The following is a 22,019-nucleotide window of genomic DNA, read 5'->3' as shown; positions in this document are numbered from 1 at the left end:
ACCGACCGTCCCTAGAGCAAGTGACAAAGGGCTTGGTGGTTGGTATCCGAGACCTAAATTCGAATTCTAGTTGATTCATATTTTCAGTTAAGTTTATTTCTAAATGAAATAAACGAAGCGGGTAGCGTGTTATCTATCTCTCTCAAAAAAAAAAAGGAAAAAAAGTTATGTACAACATTATATTATATATAAAAATAAATATAAATTTTTTTATAATTTCTTCGTGATTCTAAGGGGGCGTTTGGATTGACGTATTTGTAGATCCAACGTAAGTCAAGTGTAGTGGTGTTTGAGTTTTCCTGAAGTGTGATTATTTTTTTGTTATTTGTTTTGATGTAACTTGGTGCTGGTAAAATTAGTTTTTTGAGTTCCGTTGTTTGTTTTGATGTAAGTAAGTGGATTTCATTATCTCCTAAATATAGTAGTAAATTTACCACTATAAAATTTAATCTATTATATAATTAATTTTTTTATTATTATTTAAAGATAATAATAATTTATTATAAAATAAGGTAATTCTAATCCATTATAAAGGAAGTAGAGTTTAGGTTTTACTGTTTAATAAATTTTTTAGAGGAGGTTGAGTGTAGTGAAAGTCGAGTTCGACACTTTAGAGGAGAAAGTCGAGAGTAGGTGAAGTGGAGCTCTAACGTAACTTGAGTTACATTATATTTTTCACTTACATTAAAATAAATAACGGAAGTGATGGAACTTGAGTTCCATCACTCCACTTACACCAAAATAAACGGGCCCTAAATGGAGCTTCTATAAATTTTAGTCCTAACTTCGTTTTGTTTCATTGACATTAGCTGAACCTCCGTACCGAATGCACCCCATGTATGTTGTGTCCTACTGTCCTCGCTCAACTTGAAGCCTTGATGGTAGATTCGATCCTGGCTCGATCCGACTCACATCAGACTCCGACCCACCATTAAAACCCCGAATCGACGTCGAGATCTTCTCTTTTTCCCCCCACCCCCGCTTCTCTTTCTCTCTCTCTCGCTCTATGACCGCATGGATCTCCTCCCCACTCTCCGTCGCCATTCGCACGGCCATCCGAACCCTAGGGTTCCTCCTTCACCGCGCCATTCCCCTCCGTCGCCGCACCCGCCGCCTGCTCCGCCGCCACTCCACCGTCTCCTCCTCCGCCGCCTCCGCCGCAGCTCGATTCCGAAATCCTACCTCCAAATCCGCGGATTTGGACCAACACGACTACAACCGCCTCATGTGCGCCCTCGCCCACTCCGGCGACGTCAGCGGCGTCCTCCGCCTCCTCCGCCGCGTGCGGGAGTCCGCGTGCGGCGCCAACGTGCAGTGCTACACCACCGCTATGCGCGCCCTCGCCTCCGCCGGGCGCGCCGCGGACGCCGAGAAGGTGTTCGAGGAAATGCTCGACTCGGGGGTGTCCCCCGACCTGGCGGCGTACACCCTTCTCGTGAAGGTGTACGCTTGCCACCTCCAACGGTTGGATTCCGCCTACGGGGTGATGACTTGGATGGCGCGGCGCGGGTGCCCCCCCGATGTCGTCACCTACTCGACCCTCATCGCTGGGCTCTGCCACTCAGGCAAAGTCGGCGAGGCGTGGGAGGTGTTTGACGAAATGCTCCAAAGAAATTGTAAACCGAATGCTCATACTTATACACCTATACTCCAATTCTATTGCTCGGAGGGTAGAATTGAAGAGGCCAAGAAGCTTCTAGAATCGATGAAGAACACTGGTTGCACACCGGATACCGTCGTTTATAACACCTTAATTCAAGGGCTTTGCAAGGTCGGGAACTTCGACGAGGTCGAGAGCATTATAGGAGAGAGCGCGAGAAATGGTTGGGAGCCGGATTCTATTACGTATAGCACTTACATAGCTGGGCTTTGCAAGGTCGGTAAGACCGAAGAGGCCTTTTGCCAATTGGATATTATGCTGGAGAAGGGATTGAGACCTACCACTATTGGGTTAAACATTCTTTTAGATTGTGTTGGTCAGGAGATTGATGTTTGGAATAGTAAGACTTTGTTGGAGAGGTGCTCTGAGTTGGGTTTTGAGGTCGATGTTGTCGGCTACAATACTGTGATGAGCCAGCTGAGTAAATTAGGGAGGTGGTTCGATGTTTTAAAGGTTTTCACAGGCCTGTTTAAGAAGGGAATAGAACCCAATAATCATTCTTTAAATATTCTTATTTCTAGTCTTTGTAGGGCCGGTAACTTCAGGATGGCAAGGTTTATCCTCTGCAGTAAAGGTTTCGTAGTTGACATTGTCACGTGCAACATTTTAATTCACGAGTTCTACCATGCGGGTAGAGTTGATGAACTCAGCTTTCTCTTCTCCGAATTGGATGTTGGGAGAATAGCGCCAGATACCATCACGTACAGCACGTTAACCGATTGCCTCTGTAGGAATGGGAAGATATTTGAGGCTGTTGATTTTGTGAGATCAATTGAAAATGGATACCCACCGATGCCGGCGGCACATTTAACTTATTGGTTGGTTAGGAGTGGAAATATTAAAGAAGCAATAAGGTTGATTGAAGAAATGTTGAAGCAAGGTTTGGTTCTTGATGGTTGCGTTTTCGATCTTTTGATCAAGGCATTCTGTAGGAAGGGTTGTTGTAAACACACGGAGATATCAAAAGTATGTTTCGTACTAGACATGATGCTAGGAATTGGGTAGTTCGTCACTTGAATCTAAATCCTTCGAGCATATTTGCTGAAGGAAAACACCATGCTTATTTCAGGTTTCTTTTTTTCCCTTACTTCGCTTTAAATCATGCATGTTTCGCTTCTTCTCTGTCTCTCATGTGCATGCACGCAAGGTAGCATAACTTGTTAATACCTATTAGAAGTATTTTTGTCTAGTATTCAATGCTGGAGATTTTTGTTAGTGCTTATTTCAGGACTTAATTACCATCTCTTCTTCTCATCTGTTGTCTGAGCACCACCAAATGGGCATGCAATTTAGCAACACTAGTTATAAAACTGTTGTTCTCTTCACCCAGTGAGGTCTCTGCAACACTGAAGAAAATGATCTCGCACGCATACTTCAACTTGTTGCAGTTACGTAAACTGCAACGCATGCTGAGCAGTCATTGTAGCTTATACTTAGATATGCACCATGTAGATAGAGATTGAAAGGTAATACAGAAGATGTACTAAGAGGAATGAGGAGTGAATGCTTATATTTATATGCAGTGCCAGATGGTATACAACTTTGGTTCAATAAATTAACTCCATATCTGTCTCAACAAATTTATCCTTCCATGCTAAATAATATGCGATATGCTGCACGTGCTAGATTGCCTTAGGGTCTGCAAGGGCGATATCTTGGGGAGGATGCTAAAGTTTCTTAGAGAAGCACCAGGAAAACATTTGATTTTAGAGGTCTGTTTTTTTTGTGAATAGATTGTCATCCTTTAGCTTTAAATGATTCTATACATGAATTTTCTTTGTAGGCCCTGATGCTTTGAAGTAGACAAATCATCATAAGCTTTTTCTCGATCATTTTCTAGCATTACAGATTGATAACGGATTTAGAGCGAAGTTCCACCAACACTAACAAAATTTTCTTCACTATCTTGTCTGATAAATTTATCTAAATATTGATCTAAACATTTCTTTACATTTTGCTAACTTGGCTTTTATTCCATGTTTTAATTTAACTTCTAAGTGACAGGAATTAGAGTGGAAATTAGAACTTCAGATGTGAAACTTGACACTTTAAAAGACATTCATAATATCAGATTGGATTTTACGGATATAGAAAATCAAATCACCACAAAATAGGGGGCAAGGATTCTTCCTGTTTCCTCGAATTTGCTCCTTTGAGGAACCATTGGTAAAATCTTGAGTTCTCAAGTCTTTGGTAATATTTTTGCTTGTCAACAAATGAAGGAAAAATTCCATGGAATGAACATAGATTTTATGTCACATTAGTGTCCTTAAACAAGGGTTTGGTTATAGAGTTTATTTAGCTTATTGGAGTTTCTGTGTAAGTGTTATTCGAGTAGAGCTCTTTGAAAAAGCACCAATAGCTTTTTTTATTAAAATTCCCCTTATATCCTTTGTACTATGACAGAAGTAGAACCTTTTTAGTAGAAGTTTACACTTTAGGCTTAGAAGTTCATTTCATCTTCCCACCGTGGCAAAAACTAGACCTTTTATGTGCCCACTGCCTGACTGCCGCTTGTCATATTAGAGACGATATTCATAAAGACAAGCCAAACAGACATTAGCAAGAGACTCATAGTAGGTGATAACTAAATTCTATTTATTCAAGTTGTCTGTTTTTGTTTCATTCTTTTTTTTAGTCTTATTTTATACATTCTTTAAAAACTGGGTAGATAAAATCATATAAGCACAGTATGAAAGCTCTGTTGATCATTTTGAAAAAGATTATTTCATGTGAATAATGTTTTTTTTCTTATGGTCAACCAGATATTCACCTAACCGCTAATCATGCGTAAGGCCTAACTGCATTTATTTTAGAAATGTAGAGTTAATTTTTTCGTTCTATCAGGAAAATTTGACCATGTGATCGCTTGCACAAAGATGTAATTGTCATATACTGTTTTTAACAGTCTACCTTCTCTTCTGAATATTTATGTTGAAAAATTAATAGCATTATGAGTTCTACCTGCACATTATTGCCAGATTAACTACCTAGAGTAGTTTGTCAGGCCCTGTTAAATAAAAATCTTAAGCAATAATTTTTTCTCTATATTTCTACGTGTGTTTGTTGTGCTTTTTGTGGTGTAGTCCGTAAATCATATGGTTGATAAGGTCCTTAGTTAATATCTCCATGCAGTTGGAACTATGATGTTTTCTATTTACCGCTTAGGGTAAGCTCAACATGTTCCCTGAAGTACAATTCATGAATCAACTTTTACTACATAATAATAAATTTATTGTTTAGCCTTGGAGGCTTCATTCTTGAGCGTCTACTTCACATATCAAATTTGAAATCTGACTCATTAATTGCACTTCGAGCAAACCTCATGGATACTTAACGCATTAATGTTGCTATATTACAAGCCTAAACCATTGCCATAGGCATCCCGGAGCTAATTAAGCTTATTTACATACCATCTAGCTCATCAATTCCTTTATCAATACATCATTCATTCATCTCTGGAACATGTTTTATATGTATTCCCTGCACAGAAAGCTCTCACCCACTCAAGAAAGCATCCACCCTCGCATTATTGGCCCCTGAGAGAAACTTCATGCAAATTGGCGGTCGGACTTTTCCGAGGGCAAGCATGGCTGATGGCAGCGACCATATCCCGTCCCCACAGATCAACCCTGATGCAACCGCAGGTGCGAACACTGCTGCACTTCGCTGGTCCACCCACTCCCACACATACAATATTAGGCTTCCTACACACATGTCGATCGTGAAGTACGACCCCAGGTAGAAGGGCACCGCCATCCCCATCGCGCTCGGCACATAATTGAATATCCACCAGTTCTTATACTTGGCTATCTCCCTCACCGCACTGATGGCAAAGGCTAGGAGGAAGAAGCCTAGGCAGAAACTGAGGCAATGGCGGGGGAGGGAGTAGAAGCCCTCAACACCAAGGAGCGCAATGCCACGGTACACCTATTGAGTGCATAATTGATAGATTAAGCCTTTAAAGCTTTTTTTTAACATGTTATCAAATTATCAGAAACCGAATCTTATGCTAATAAAACCTTTTGACTTAGAGATAAGAAGTACTGAAAATAGAATGGATAAATATGTATGGACCTTACATAAACAATAGCACATTTTAAAATCAATTTGAACTTTAAAGGTTTTCATTTTAACAATGAAACTGGACAATTTCCATCAAAGCGATATAGAATGTTCCGCCATGGAGAGGAATAGTTTGGTAGGTTGCAACTTTTTGCATGGAAGAAAAGGTCATAATTCAATGCATATCATAAAGTAGATAATAAAGTCAAAGTTCTTAAAATTTAGTGTCCATTTCAAAGTGTGCTATAAGTTATCATTAAAAGAAGCTTCAATCAGATCTAAAGTTTAGTTCAATTAGGAATCACCACTTGAATCATCACTTGAACTTTGAAACAACATTGCATACTCGAATAACCATTTTTCGGTGAATAATGGTTATTCGGTGAATATAACCTCTCCTGGAGGTTACCTTTTGTTGTAAAATTGTATTATTCATGTGGTTTCATGCCCGTTTACAAAGTTCGCATGACGATCTCAAATTTTGTTAAATTTCAACTAGTTTTGGATTTTTTTTTTTTTCCATTTATCATTCCTATGAGGCCAATAATGTAGAAAATCTCTCTCAAAATATCGCGGTTAGATATGATAGTACCCCTTCTGGATAATCAAAACCTACAGAGAACTTTTCTTTATATGTATCACTTAACCTTCTTTCATTAATCTTCTGCCAGGATTCTGCTTAAAACAATGATAGAATATTACAATACCTTTGCATATGGAGCTGGGTATTCGGAGTTTTGGTCTCCCAGCGGGTAGGCTTTGTAGAAGATCCAAAACACGACAGGCCCAATAACACAGCCCATGGCAGTGCCGATGATTTGTGAAACAAACATAGAGCGCGGGGAAGTAAGGGTAAGGTAGCCTGTTTTGAAGTCTTGCATGAGGTCGGAGGCAGTGGAGACAATGCCCATCATGACACCGCAAGCAGCGAGGCCGGCGACCACGCCACCGCCACTGGCACCAACCCACGCGCCGAAGATGAAGATGGCGAGCTTACCATAGCTGCTAGCGAGGGACCAGTCAGTGAGACCACAGCCATACGAGTTGCAGAAGGCAAGGAGCGGCGCCACGGCGTAGGCAACAATGATGTGGTACGCTTTGAGCTGAGGGAAGATGTGAGGGACGGCCACAAGGGAGATGATGGCAAGGAGGATGTAGCCTACTGCAGCAGTGGCGCTGGGGATTTGATCCTTGATGAAGACCTTGGTGCGACGGCGATCGTCAAAGTTGAGGGTTGGGTCTGAGGACGAGGAGTGGGAAGAGCCTTCGTTGCTTCCACTAGTAGAGAAAGGCGTGACAGGGTCCCGCTGGCGGCGCTTAGTGTACATGTCATAGGTGGTGTGGAAGAGAACAGCGAGAAATTGGAAGAGACCATCACCCAGGATCATGGCAATTGATATGAATACCTGCATTGTAATTTAAAAAGATTTAAAAAGTTGCAAATAGTAACGCATTGTACCTCAATTGGAGTACTACTATAAATCGCCCAAAATCCTGCCTTCAGGGGCTGCTGATGTGCTTCGATACATAACGGGGGAAGCTTTGATTCATGCACACATGCAATTCAGGGCACTATATGGGATTCCAAGCTTAACAATTCATGGGGGACCATTTGGACATGAATTTGTTGTGCATGAATGTACGGATATATCAAGTGCAAACAACAGTTTTCCCGCAACAGTTTGTGGTGGAAAAGACTTGAGAGACAGTCTTTTTTTTTTTTTTTTTTCTTTCTAGTTGGACATGAATTTGTGGTTCATAAATGTACAGATGTATACTTTACCTTGTATCCAGTGAGGCCGTGCAAACTGTCGTGGGGGAGAGCAGCATCATACCACTCTCCTTTCTTGCTGTTGATGTATGGCCACAGGATCCCCCAAGAGATGATGGAGCCGAGAAGCAGCGAAATGTTTATCAGGTAAGGGCAAATCATTCCCACACCCACATAGGTTGCAGAGAAATCAAAGTAAAATCTGAGAAGAAACAATCATACATGCATTCATTACATGTTCTTCTACAAAAGTCCACACATAAGCAAATGAAAGGATACTCCATTTTAGGATAAAATACATGGGTAGTCCATGAAATTTAGATGAGTTACAAGTTGGTCTCTAATATTTTTGTAAAACAGGTTAGTTCCTAGACTTGTATAATTTCTTAAACTATCATCCCTGGTTGTGTCTCTTGTCCAAAATCTCTAACATCTGTAAGAATTGTGCAGGGATCAATTGTGATTTCCAGAAGCTAAGGGGCTATCCATACATTTTAACCTCGTTTTTAACAAGGAACACAAAAGGGATCTCATCCTAAATACCTGTTCTTATAAGCTGTGAGCCCAAACGTCGGAAACGCAGCGAAGCCACAGCCTTCTCCTGCTGTGTAAAACCACTGGAAGAAGGACCATAAGAAGCTGGCACTGAAGGATTTGAACAGGAGAGAAATTTGTTGCCTGGAGAGAGTAGAATGAATTGGAAGAAGAACCACATAGTTAAAATACAGAAAAAGGATGTAAACTATAACCAAACTGGTGGTGATTATAGTTCTCTGAAGTATACTTTGCCAGAAGGGCTCCTTGAGGGGTGTGGAAACTGTTGATCAAATGAGCTGTTGCGGTGCCACTTGGGTATGTTAACCTGTACCCAATGATCATGATCTGAGGGAAAGAAAATTATAATTGATTCAGTATTTACAACTTCTTGTTCTTGATAAAGATCATAACAAGCTTCAAATTAATTAACTCGCGGTTTGTCTAGCATTATTGGAGCTTCTGTAAGTATTATATCATCAGCGTAGATGCTTGAAATTTCACTTGGGTCATCAAAATGGAGGCATTAATTCTGCAAGATGAACATCAATGGTGAGACATTGTGACTACTGTAGTTGCGTCAGCTTTTGAAGATGATGTGTTTGCTAAATCAGCCTGCTCTCATGTCATAAGCACGTAGTAATGTGCCAACTATTTGTCATGTCATGTTATTTCTTGGTAAGAGAAATTAAATTAGGTTTGATGCAGAAGCATGATTAAATTCTGTACATTCCTACAAACTGAACTGTTGCAATCTGTATGAAATTTAACAAAATGAAGTCATTAATCGGATATTACGATGTACCTTCCTCAGGGGCAGGATGGAAAACAAGCCAATGAAGCTGACGAGGAAAAGGAAAGCGATCATCCAACCGAGAGAGGGCTCCTTGATGTTGAGATCCGACTTGGCGTCCTCCAAGCCGTGCGCCACCTGCTTGCTCATCCCAAGTATGTAGCTCCCAAAGCCACCTTGTTAAATTATGCGAAATAATCATTATTCTCTAAAAATTTAAATTATCATATAATAGTAGTTTTAATATTTCAGCACTCTCTCTTATGCCAGAACTTACAGGTTAAGATGTGGATTTAAATTAAATGGGAAAAAAATAATAATATTAGGAGTCTGACTGGACTCGAACTCGGGATATTCTGCTCTATACTATATTAAATTAGTGAAATAACCATAATTCTCTAAGGGTTGAAATTTATAAAATAAATGGACCACTTTACATTTGGATTGGACCATAATTCAAATAGTAGAAGTTTGTATTTTTGCATGTATATATATATATATATATATATATATATAGAATTAGGCTACTATACTATCTATAGTATCGGAGCTCCGGTACTATAGTCTTGTTTTCGATCTTAGGGTGCTCAAATTAACGATCCACACCGTTAAATATGATCTAGGGTTTATGAAGTTCTTAGGAATAAAATTTTAGTTTTTTTCGACATCGTTTACTTAGTAAATAAATTATGTCAAAATGGACGGTGGAAATTGAATAATCTTTAAAATTTGAGTATAGGACTTTTAAATTCAAGATCAAGAATGTTAACCTTAATCTAGATAGTTTAAAGTATTTTCTATCAAAATTTGAAGAAATTTAGATTTTTCTACACCGTTAAACTCCAAACTCGCCATAGTAGCTTTTGAAAATTGACAATTTTGAAATGGTTTGATCATAAAGTAAACTATGTCAAAAAAATATAAAATTTTATTTTTAAAAATTTTAAATATCCTAGATCAGTTGTAACGGTGTGGATCGTTGATTTGAACACTCTAAGATCGAAAACGAGACTATAGTACCGGAGCCTAGGATACTAGCTCTATATATATATATATATATATATATATATAATATGCAAAATATATAAATATAAAGTATGTGTATTTGAGCTATATCAAGCCGAATATGAGTAAGTTGATCCCAGCTCGCGTTCAGCATGTTAAGATATCGAGTTGAAAAATTTAGCACATGTTCGGCTCATTTATTAAATGAGTGATTCAATCTCGAACCCATTTTTGAGTTGAACACAAATTGCCTCGCGAACAGCGAGTTGGATCTTTAGTCCAATTCGCTCGTGTTCATGTCATGCACCTTATTTTGTCGTTTTCAGAATTCCAAAAAGTTATCATCAATAAACAATTTTCTTTCAATTTTGTTTTTTGTTTTGGTTTTTTTTTTCCGCATGCATGCAGGCACGTACGTATATGTACTTACCGCTAAATGCGACTCCGGAGCATGAGACGACGCAGGTTTGGATAACGGTGTTCTCCTGGCGGGTGAAGGGCCGGTTGAGCACGCCGACCTGCTCGAGCGCCTTCGTCCACATCTTCACGAGGAAGAACCCGAGCAACCCTGCGGAGACATTGAGCGACGGGATGATACCAGTGGTGAGGTTCAGCTTCATGACGATGAAGCTGAGGAAGAACCCCAGCATGAGGCTCACGACGAGCGCCCGCGCGGTGATCTGCTCCGTCCATTTCGGCACCTCCCTGCAGCTCTCGAACAGCCGCTCCACCGACTCTTCTTCCCCTGCGGCAGCGGCCATTCCCGCCTCTTCTCGTCTCCCCAGGAGAGGAAAAGAAGCGGGCGCGGCGCAGGACGGAGAGAAATAGGGCGGCTTGCTGCGTGACTACGTACCATTGTTATTGTGTGTGCAGGTTTTGGTTGTTATAGGGAGAGAGGACATGGATGCTTACGCTTGGGTTTTCTATATAAAGGGTTGCGGTTTACAGGGAAGAGAGAGAGAGAGAGAGAGAGAGAGAGAGAGAGAGAGAGAGGAGATGAAGTAGAACCCACGGTGGAGATTCCGTTTGATGGATTGAGGGATGAGTTGGACGGTGATCCGTGGTGCGTGTTGACCTGGTTTTTGTTTGCTATTTGTGGGTGGTATTTTATGAAATTTTTTTTAGGCGTGTATTGATTAAATCGATCTTTTGGATAATATGATGTAATAATTAATTTAAAAATTTTTTTTTATATGAGATTGTGAGTTCAATTATAAAATAAATAATAAATAAAAAAGTAAAAAAGGGGCAATGTGGCAAGCCGATTCTTTAAAATAAATAATAAATAAAATAAAATTTAAAAAGTAAAAAAAAAAATCAAAGAATAAAAGAGAACATGAATAAAAAAGGTGCAATTGCCTATATATTTTTGAAAAATTTTTCATTTTTTTATTTATTCTTCTTAGAAGATTAATATTGAAAATATCCTTCTATATTCCAAGTTTTTCTAATATACTCATGGAGTTGAGTTCCGTTGGTGAGCTGCTATTATCTCTTAAAAATTATCATTTTGCTCATTCCAATATACTTTGTACCGTAACTAACTTTTCTTATATACCCTTCATATAGCAAATATTTTTCTTATTTGCCCTTCAAATATCAATTAATTAATTAAGTACGTCGGGAGCGAGCAAATGAACGAATGAAATCGATCGCAGCTAAACCAACCTTGGTGGCTGGAGGCATAGTTAGTTAATTCGGATTCGGCAAAAATTCGGTACGGATATAATTCGGATAAAATTCGTCTTTTAATTTTTAAATTCGTTGAAAATACGGTTAAAAAACGGATTCGACGATTATTCGGATACATGATTTATACGGGTATTATACGTTTACCAATTAAAAATTCGGGATCAAAAATTCGGCTATATAATAAATATATAATAATTAATATACTATATATATTATTATTATAATTTTTATATATAGATTAAATATATTTAAAATTATAATAAACATATATTAATAATATCATTTAAAAATATTAATAAATAATTACAAATTTATAAATAAAATATTATATAATAATATATATATATATATATATATATATATATATATATATATATATAATGAGAGAGAGGTCCACGGCGGACCTCCGTCTCATCCGGTCCACGAGGGCAAACTGACCTTATATATATATATATATATATATATAATGAGAGGGAGGTCCACGAGGTCAAACTGACCTTATATATATATATATATATAATGAGAGGGAGGTCCACGGTGGACCTCCCTGACCTCCCTCTCATCCGGTCCACGAGGCCAAACTGACCTCGTGGACCGCCCGGAGGGCGTGCAGGGTGTCGATTCGGAGCCGGATCCGGAGCGGAGGGCGTGTAGGGGTCCGATGGCGCTGCGGCCCTCTTGCTCCCGGCGCCGACCAAGGCGGCGGAGGAGGAGGAGGACGACGACGAGAGCGGCGGCGGAGGAGGACGACGAGAGTGGTGAGAGACGGGATCGTCGCTGTGGCCCTCTTGCTCCCGGCTTCGGCCAAGGCGGCGGAGGAGGAGGAGGACGACGACGAGAGCGGCGAGAGGAGTGGTGTTGGAGGTGGGGATGTGGGAGGTGGTGGTGGTCTGGGAGAAGATGAGGCGAGGTGGAGGCGGAGGAGCCGGCGACCATGTTGGGAGAGGAGAGGATAATTTAAGGAATTAGTATAATAAGGTAGGGGCAAAATAGGTATTTTATTTAGATTTTAACTCTAGTATACATTAACCCATATTTAACCCGAGTTAAGCTAACAGGGGATAACTGTGGTTGTACTTTAGAATAACGGTGGAACATATGAGGGGTATTTTAGAAAGAAAAAAAAGAGTAAAGGTAGATCGGATATTTCCAAACATATGAGGGGTATATAGGCAATTATCCTAATAAAAAAATTGAAGAAGAAACAGTTGCATTAAAAGTATAAAAAAAAATTATAAGAAGAATAAAAAATAAAAAATTATCATAATAATAAATTATATTTATAGCAATAATAAAAGTTTTGGATTAAAATATCATATGCCTTATAGTTCGAGCTAGAAATTACATTAATTAAAATTTGAGAACTAAAGCGTCACATATATAGTTTGAGCAAAAAAAAAAGCATGAAAATTTGAAGACTAAAATGTCACGTGTTTTATAGTTTAGAATCAAAAGCGTAATTTATCTTTTTTTATATTTTAGTTTTATTCCGAACGAAGATAAAATTGACCATCGATCGATTTTGTTTAATTAGTAATTTCAAAAATTATAATTAATTAAAGTTTGAGAACTAAAACGCCACATGCATGTTCAAATATTCCCAAAAACAAAATAGGCCACCACATCCTCCCCCTCTCCCACCTGCCTGGCCCCACACCCATCTCCGCCCCCTCCGCTCTCGCACCCGCACCCCTTCCCTGCCACGTGTTTAACAAGACTGAGGATTCATTATATACTAGTGCAGGGCCCGCGCTTTGTAGCGGGTTGATTGAATGTCAATCAAGTAAAATACTAAAATATATATAATTATTAAACTTATAAGATTAAAAAATTATAACTAAATACAAATATTATCAAATAGTGTTATATACATTACAAAAAATATTTTTTTATTAATATTTTCTTAATTTTGAATAGTTATATTATTCTAATAACTTTATTTAAAAATTAATCAAATTTACTAGTTTTGAAAACTATTGTATAAATAACATTTCTAACTAAAAAGTTATATGCACATGATTTATATTAACATTCTATACATCACAACTTATAATAGATGATGATAAATATTTTTGATATCAAAATTTAATTAAACATATATGACCTATAAAGTTAATAATTTAAGTTCTATTGAATGAATTAGATTTTTCAATCTCTATTAAAGAGTTTTAAGTATCTGATATATATACACATATACATCTGGTGCACATATGCACTTGATGCAAAGAATGCTTAATTTAATGCACTNTAATAGATGATGATAAATATTTTTGATATCAAAATTTAATTAAACATATATGACCTATAAAGTTAATAATTTAAGTTCTATTGAATGAATTAGATTTTTCAATCTCTATTAAAGAGTTTTAAGTATCTGATATATATACACATATACATCTGGTGCACATATGCACTTGATGCAAAGAATGCTTAATTTAATGCACTCATAGTTTCAAGAGAGAGAATAAATTTTTTCTTGCACCTGGTATATATATACTAATGCTTCATACATCATACAGTATATTAAATAATAATAAAATATTTAATAATCAGTAGTATAAAATAAAATATAATATAAAATATTTAAATAATTTATTATATAATATAAATTTATATTTGACACATAATTTAGAGTTGGTGTACTGTGCAATTAAAACAGGAGTGCAGGACCCCAATCGGGCTCTTCTAAAATGTGGCACAACCACTAAAATTATTGTGTAATTAAAACAGGAATGCAGGACCCCAATCGGGCTCTTCCAAAGTGTGGCACAACCACTAAGATATTTACTTTAATATCTTTTAGTTTTAACTTTGTCACTGACTTAACGAAAATAATTAATGGAGGGATTGATAAAATGCGAAAAATAAAACCACAGGTACTAAATTAATACACTATAAATCATAGGGTACTAAAATAAAAAAAAGTACGAAACCACAGGAATAGTATTTGAAGTTTTTTCTTGTATTTATTGATATCTCATGAGAAGTTAAAAAATTTTAAAATTTTTATTTTATCAATATTCTGTCTTTTATAGTTTTAATCTGTCGCAATGCGTGAATAACTTCATTTAATTGAAACATAAAGGCAACATTTCATCTATTTCCTTAAAAAAAAAAAAAAATTTAAAAGAAACAAAATCCTAGGTTATTATTTTTGAATCCCCGTTCCATGTTACTTGACCCTATGCTTTACACTATTGCACCTAATAATCTCCTAATCTTGATGAAAAATGTGACCTTTAGGGCGCGTTTGGTTCGCGCTATCTTTTAAAGATTTCTAGTAATCTAATGGGAATAAAAAAATATGACGGTGTTTGGCTAAACGCACTAAGTAATCTAGTTGGTAATATTGGATTCACTTGGGAATAAGATTCACCCTAAAGTACTAATCTCATTCCCTTGAGGGAGGGTGGGTATCTTTATATTAATAGATTGGGATAATCATAATATGTCTAATCTCTTTCTTTCTTCCTACCCGCCGGCTAATTGATATTATTTTTCGTTACACTCTAACCTTATATCTCTCTCTAAACTTATTTTTCTCTCTAAAATTCAACTTTTTTTCTCTCTCTAAACTAAGCTTTCTCTCTCTCTTTCTAAAATTTCAACTCTCTTACTTCCTCTAATTTCGACTATATTTTTCTTTCTATTTTTTTAATTATACTCTCTCTCCCTTTTTTCTAAAAAAATGTTGAAACTTTTAGTAACATTATCTAAAATTAAATAAATAAATTAATTAATTAATTGTATATTTTTTGTAATATTAAATAACATGGCTAATTAATATTACCGTGCGAACCAAACATAGGAATTCCATATTCTTAGTAATAGAATGAATAGTAATAAAATTCTCGGATATCTTTTATTCCTAGTAATCTTTCCAAACGCATCCTCGTAGCATTTTAATAACCACCCACCTATGTAGCTCAGTAGCATAGAGTTTTTCTTTTTCTTTTTTTCTTTTTTTTTGAAAAACATGGTAGCGTGACATAATAGTCAAAGACCAAACATAGATTAAAAGGTTAATTACACTATTTGTCGCTAATCTTTATCTTCTTTATTATTATTTTTTTTTGAACTTTGGTCCCTGCTTGATCTTTTAGTTTTGGGCCTTTTGGCTACTAGATTTCTAAGCTTTACATTTCATTTTGGTGGGATCTCAATTATTTAATTTTTTTCTTACTTTGATAGAGTAGAATGCATCAACTCCAATAAAACACTTCTACCTGTATAGATCAGGTTTATGAATTAATTCTAACGATGTTTTTTTAAATTTGTTTATGAAGAATCAGTGACATGTCAGACTTAATATTAAGAACACTAAATACTCTAAAAGAGACAGTAGATATCATGTGCGTGGTCGAGAAGGTTGTAAATGTAAAGAATAATATTGAGAACAGCTAGACCCTTTAACATGATAGATGAAAGTTTGGAGGCCAAAATAAAATTAAAAAAAAAAAAGTAAAATGTTGGGAACCAATAATGCAGTTATTCTAATATTTTGCCCCCATAAAAGAAAGAAAAAAATTGGAAAGCACCACAATACTTTTAACCACAGTAATTGTATATTATTGAAGAAAAAAACAGAAACTCTATTAAAAATATTTTTAAAATTTTTAAAATTTTCAAAATATGAAAAGTGATTTTAATCACCATAGTACCAAACTTGACCTTGATTTGAAAATGTATACTTCTGTTATGTATAAAAATGCGTGTCCACATGTAGTTCCGGCCATATCAATATTTCTATTCATCGATCGTCCCTAGCGCAAGTGGCAAAAGGATTTGGCGATTGGTGCCCGAGATCCAAGTTCGAATCCTTATTCATTCACATTTCCAGCTAAGTTTATTTCTAATGAAATAAACGAAGCGGGTAGCGTGCTACCTATCTCTCAAAAAAAAAAAAAATCAATATTTCTATTCACCGATCGTCCCTAGCGCAAGTGGCAAAAGGTTTTAGCGGTTGGTGCCCGAGACCCAAGTTTGAATTCTTGTTGATTCACATTTTCAGTTAAATTTATTTCTAAATAAAATAAACGAAGCAGATAGCATACTATCTTTCTCTCAAAAAAAATAAAATATTTCTATTCACTTAGGCCATGTTTGGTTGGGGAACAAGGGTGGGGATAAGGGGTTATCCCCCCCTTGTTCCCCAAACACTAGGTGGAATAGGGGTGGGAACAAGTTGTTCCCACCCCTATTTTTTTAAAAAAATTAAAAATTAAAAATTTTAATTTTAATTTTAGTTTTAAAAATTTATAATTGGTAATTTCAAAATTCAAGTTTATAGTTTTAAATTTTAAATTTTAAATTTTAAATTTTAAATTTAAATTTTATATTTTTTAATATAAATTTGATATTTATATTTTAAAATTTAAATTTGATCTTAAATTTTAAATTTTAAAATTAAAAATTTTAATTTTTGAATTTAAAAGAAAGTATTTTTAGGATCACCCTGCTTGTTCCACCCATGAAGAGAGAGAGAGAGAGAGAGAGAGAGAGAATTTTTAATTTATTATAAAATTTAAATTATAAATTCAAAAATTAAAATTTATAATTTTAAAATTACAAAATTAAAAATTTAAATTTTAAATTGTTTAATTTAAAATTTAAAATTTTGATATTTTAATTTTTTTTATATTTAGAATTTGATATGTTATTTTTTAAATTAAAATTTCATCTTAAATTTAATGTTCAAACTTTAAAAAATTAATTTTTTAAAATTATAAATTTGAGATTTTAAAATTTAAAATTTTAATTTTAATTTTTAAATTAAAAGTTTATATTTTAACTTTTAAAATATAAATATAAAATATAAAAGTTTAAATTCTAATATAAAGAAAAAGATAATATCGTTATTTTTTATTTTTAACTACCAACTTTAATTCTTATCCCATCTTACCTAACCAAACGCTATTTTTCTTATTCCCAGCAATAACTCAATTTTCATCCAAACACAAAATTGATCTAATCCTCGCTTATACCTCAATTTATACCTATCCCTGGAATACCTAGAATACCTACTTTTTGCTTATCCCCGAACCAAACGATACCTTAGGCCATATCATAACATTGTTATTGTTATCCTCTATAAATAATAAATAAATAAATAAATAATATTATATCATAGACTAAGAAATAAGAATGCACCACTTGGTCAACATAACTGTCACTCACTCCCCTCCCAGCACCTAATTACAAAAGCTAAAATATTGGGCATTAAACCCAAAAAGAAAAAAGGAATATATTTTGAGATTTTAAGATATTGTTCATATGTACATGTGCTGCTGATACATTAACAAGTGTGTTGCTTATAAGTTCTATTTATACCAATCAAAACTCTCTCTATTGTTATATTAGAAGTTGTGCTCCCTTATTTTTCGTTTAAAAAAATATCAAAAATAGAAAAACACTAACAACCACTTATTTACTGGCGAAGACTTGACCTGAATGAGCGTGAAGCAAATCTTTGATAAAAAGTTTTTAAGCGTATTTTTTATGATAGACTAATTTATTATATTTGTCAACACACCAGTTGTCTTTACATATAAAAATAGTAATAATAATAATGAGTAAAATTATACTTACAAATACACTCGATTCTACTAAATTGATGGGAAAGTATACATTACAAGAAAACAAACATGACCAGTAATTTCAAAATAAAAATACATCCAGCGAGTCGCATAATTAATAATTATAAAAAGACAGTAAAATTTATTTGTATTCTCTCTTTTTTTTTCTTTTCTTTTCTTTTTTTGGTTCTTATTATTTTGTGCAAGTAAAGCCACTCAATTTTATATATATATATATATATATATATATATATATATATATATATATCATCACATACGGCTGCTGGTGGTCCTGGGGCCCATCTGCTTGGCCTTGCTGCGGAGCACGTACTTCTGAATCTTGCCCGTGGACGTCTTCGGGAGCTCGTCCTCGAAGATCACCGTCTTCGGCACCATGTAGTGCGGCATCCGCTCCCTGCACCACGCGATCACCTCCTCTGCTGTCGGCTGTTCTTGCTTCTTCTCCTGCTGCTTCTTGAGGCTGACGAAGGCGCAGGGGGTCTCCCCCCAGAACTCATCGGGGCGAGCGACCACCGCCGCCTCGTCCACCGCCGGGTGCCCGTAGAGGATCGACTCCACCTCGACGCTGCTGATGTTCTCCCCGCCGCTGATGATCACGTCCTTGGACCGGTCCTTGATCTCCAGGTACCCGTCCGGGTGCATCACGCCGACGTCGCCCGTGTAGAACCACCCGTCGCCGCGGATCGCCTGGGCCGTCGCCGCCGCGTCTTTCAGGTAGCCGAGCATGATGCAGCCGCCGCGGAGGACGATCTCGCCCACGGCGGCGCCGTCGCGCGGGACGGGGCGGCCGGTGGCGGCGTCCACCACGTCGACGGCCGCCATGCAGGGCGTGCGCACGCCCTGCCGCGCCTTCAGCCGCGCGCGCTCCAGCGCGGGGAGCCGGTCCCACTCCCCCTTCCACGCGCACGACACCGCCAGCCCCGCCGTCTCCGTGAGGCCGTACCCGTGGCTGACGCGGAACCCGAGCTTCTCCGCGCGGTGGAGCACGGCGGCCGGCGGGGGCGCGCCGGCGGTGAGGACGTTGACGGGGGCGGAGTCGGGGGAGTCGGAGTCGGGGGAGGGGGGGGAGTTGGCGAGCATGTTGAGGACGACGGGGGCGCCGCACATGTGGGTGCAGCGGTGGCGGAGGCAGACGTTGGTGCCGGCGACGGCGGCGACGCCCCAGGGGAAGGACCAGCCGTTGGCGTGGAACATGGGCAGCGTCCAGAGGAACACCGGGTGCGGCGGCACAGACCAGTCCACGAGCGAGTCGACCGTGATCAGGAACAGGCCGCGGTGGCAGTGCACCACGCCCTTGGGCGCCGAGGTCGTCCCCGAGGTGTAGTTGAGCACCATGGGGTCCCACTCGCTCCGCGGCCGCACCCACTGGAACCCCGGGTCGCCCTTCTCCTCGAGGAGCCTCTCGTAGGTGGTGGGGAAGGAGTGCAGCGGAGGGGCTTGTTCCTGCTCGTAGGGGTCGTCGATGGGGACGACGAGGGGAGGGGGGTGGGAGGCGGGGAGGAGGGGGAGCGCGGAGAGGAGGATGGGGAGGGAGAGGGGGTCGACGAAGACGAGCTTGGAGGAGGAGTGGCGGAGGAGGACGGAGACGGTGCGGGGGTCGAGGCGGGTGTTGATGGTGTTCAGCACGGCGCCGCTCATCGGCACGCCGAAGTGCATCTCGTACATCGCCGGTATGTTCGGCGCCAACACAGACACCTGTCCATCATCATCAATTCAATTCAATTCGATTCAATTCTAACTCAATTCAAGTATTTTGGATTAGATTAGATTAGATTAAACAGATGCGGAGAGCAGGGGAGAGAAGAGACGGAATTGGGGGTGGAATTGGGAGAAAGGTGAGATTTTTGTTGGGAAAAGACAGACCTGTAGCAAACCAAAACAAAAAAAAAAACAAGATATTGAGAGATCGGGGTCGGGGGAACGACAAAAAAGATGGGATTTTGCGATTCTGGGGATGAAATTGGGGCGGGAAAAGTTTGAGATCTTGAAAGTGGAGGAACAAGGGGAAAAGGTGTGGTTTGGGGGAACGTGGAAATATAGACAAAGATGGGATTTTGGGTGGGGGAGGGGGGCGTGTTCGCAATCGAGGGAACCATCGAATCAACAAATTAAGGAGAAGCGAAACGAATAGGGGAGAGTAAGTAAGTACGTACGACGTCGCCGGGGGAGATGCCGAGGGAGACGAGGGCGGAGGCGAGGCGGAGGCAGCGGCGCAGGGTCTGGTCCCAGGTGTAGACCGTGTCGCGGTACACCACCGACGCCCGATCCCCGTGCACCAACGCCGCGCGCTCCAGAAACCCTAGCGGCGTCAACGGCGCGCTATTCGCCGCGTTCGCCCCGAGCTCATCCATGGCGATCTCTCTCTCTGTTGGAAGAGGCGGAGGAGATGATGATGATGATGAAGATGATAAGGGGGTTCGTGTATTGTGATGTTGTATATTATATATAATAGAACCACGGTGGGCATGGGCAGTGGACTTTGGAGTCAATAAAAATGCGACAAAAAAAAAGAAAAGAAAAGAAAAGAAAAGAAAAGTATGAGTATTGCTTGTTTTTATGATTTTTATTAGAGGTTATTAAATTTATGACTATTAAATAAAAATTATCTATGGCTAGAGGGTTGCGGTCGTATTGATATTTCTAACCAATCAAATTGCTGAATATAAATAGTAAACTTTTTCAATTTCATTAATGGTGGATTATTGAATATGATTTGATTACCTTGATTGTGACACTAATCATTTCATACCTATTAAGTGGTGTACCGGAGGTGCGTTTTTTCTTAAATCCTTAGCTAATTTTTGTTTGTTTCGACGTACTCTCGATCTCTCGATTACAATTTGTAATACAATTTGTACTACAATCGATCTTTTCAGTTTGATAGTACGAAAGGTGAAGGCGAATTTATTGACTTAAAAAAATCAATATTCTCTCATGTGGTAAAAGATTAGATTGAGTGGGGTCACGTTTGCAATAATGAAAGATTGAGTTGGTTCGAGTCATTTTTGAAATAACGAAAGATTGCTTGGACTGAGTCACAATCGAAAATCCTGTGCGCTATATCTGTACACTTTAAAATTTTAGATGTAAATATAGAATAATAATAACATAAATTTTAATATAAACTAATAATAATTGAAATGGGGTTAAATATAAAACTAATGAAGGGGAAGGGTGATGGAGAAAACGACAGGTGGAGATGCCGTGTAGAAACATTAACTGCTAAAAAGACACAAGAAAAAAATAAAAAGATTTAGAAGCTTCTGTTCAAATATATAAAACTAAATATACTTTCAAAAATATGGAGATTTTTGTGTTTGTATATTATTTTTTATGATAAAGCATCTGATTCGACGATCGGTTTCATTAGGCATGATCTACATTATTAGAATTATTTAGAAACTAAATTTCATAATTTTTTTACATTATTTACCAAGTGATTAAAGAGTCTCAAAAATAACTATTTTAATGGCCGATGTGGCATGTTTTAAAGTTTAACGGTGTAGAAGAATTCAAATTACATGAAATCTTAATAGAAATTTCTACATAACATTAAGAGTAAGAATAATACTTCCGATTTGAAATTTGAATATTTTATCACTATTTTTTTTTAAATTTTTATTTTCAGCCGTTCATTTTGAGTCTACCCGTTCGTTTACCAGACAAATGAAGTCAAAAAATTATGAAATTTGGTTTTTAAATAGTTCCAATAACATAAATTATGTCTAACGAAACTAATCGCCGAATCGGATACTCCATCATCGAAAACAACTTACAAGTACGGAGGCCTCCGTACTTTTCAAAGCATAGGAGCCTAACTCATTTCTTATTTTTATTTTTGCAAATTTATCTATTTTTGGAAGCAATTTCAATGTACCCTCTCAACTTCCTAAATTTCATATA

General features: G+C 37.8%; 3 protein-coding genes across 5 annotated transcripts; 1 reads left to right on the top strand and 2 right to left on the bottom strand.

Annotated features, from left to right (window-relative positions):
- On the top strand, positions 853-11,025 carry LOC109712853 (pentatricopeptide repeat-containing protein At1g09900-like). Of its 3 annotated transcripts, XM_020236633.1 has the most exons (7): positions 853-2,729; positions 3,287-3,372; positions 5,152-5,584; positions 6,397-7,643; positions 7,947-8,348; positions 8,845-8,978; positions 10,237-11,025. In XM_020236633.1, exon 1 carries the CDS (start codon positions 1,007-1,009, stop codon positions 2,663-2,665), a length of 1,659 nt encoding a protein of 552 aa, XP_020092222.1. In that variant the 5' UTR covers positions 853-1,006; the 3' UTR covers positions 2,666-2,729; positions 3,287-3,372; positions 5,152-5,584; positions 6,397-7,643; positions 7,947-8,348; positions 8,845-8,978; positions 10,237-11,025. The 3 variants fall into 3 exon arrangements, with proteins under 3 accessions (XP_020092222.1, XP_020092220.1, XP_020092221.1); XM_020236631.1 differs by lacking the exon at positions 3,287-3,372 and having other exon boundaries at positions 854-2,729; XM_020236632.1 differs by lacking the exon at positions 3,287-3,372 and having other exon boundaries at positions 854-2,729; positions 7,947-8,582.
- LOC109712854 (probable metal-nicotianamine transporter YSL8) lies at positions 4,946-10,595 on the bottom strand. The gene is made up of 7 exons (XM_020236634.1): positions 10,259-10,595; positions 8,836-8,999; positions 8,281-8,378; positions 8,040-8,174; positions 7,509-7,698; positions 6,433-7,131; positions 4,946-5,590 (listed from the first exon to the last, which is right to left on the bottom strand). Exons 1-7 carry the CDS (start codon positions 10,587-10,589, stop codon positions 5,159-5,161), a joined length of 2,049 nt encoding a protein of 682 aa, XP_020092223.1. The 5' UTR covers positions 10,590-10,595; the 3' UTR covers positions 4,946-5,158.
- Positions 18,102-20,636, bottom strand: LOC109712877 (probable acyl-activating enzyme 6). The gene is made up of 2 exons (XM_020236670.1): positions 20,270-20,636; positions 18,102-19,811 (listed from the first exon to the last, which is right to left on the bottom strand). Exons 1-2 carry the CDS (start codon positions 20,465-20,467, stop codon positions 18,366-18,368), a joined length of 1,644 nt encoding a protein of 547 aa, XP_020092259.1. The 5' UTR covers positions 20,468-20,636; the 3' UTR covers positions 18,102-18,365.

The sequence above is a fragment of the Ananas comosus genome, linkage group 7, assembly GCF_001540865.1.
Source record: "Ananas comosus cultivar F153 linkage group 7, ASM154086v1, whole genome shotgun sequence".
NCBI classification, from domain to species: domain Eukaryota; kingdom Viridiplantae; phylum Streptophyta; class Magnoliopsida; order Poales; family Bromeliaceae; genus Ananas; species Ananas comosus.
Note: the sequence above shows the minus strand (reverse complement) of the source record. Positions and strands in the feature narration are given on the sequence as shown.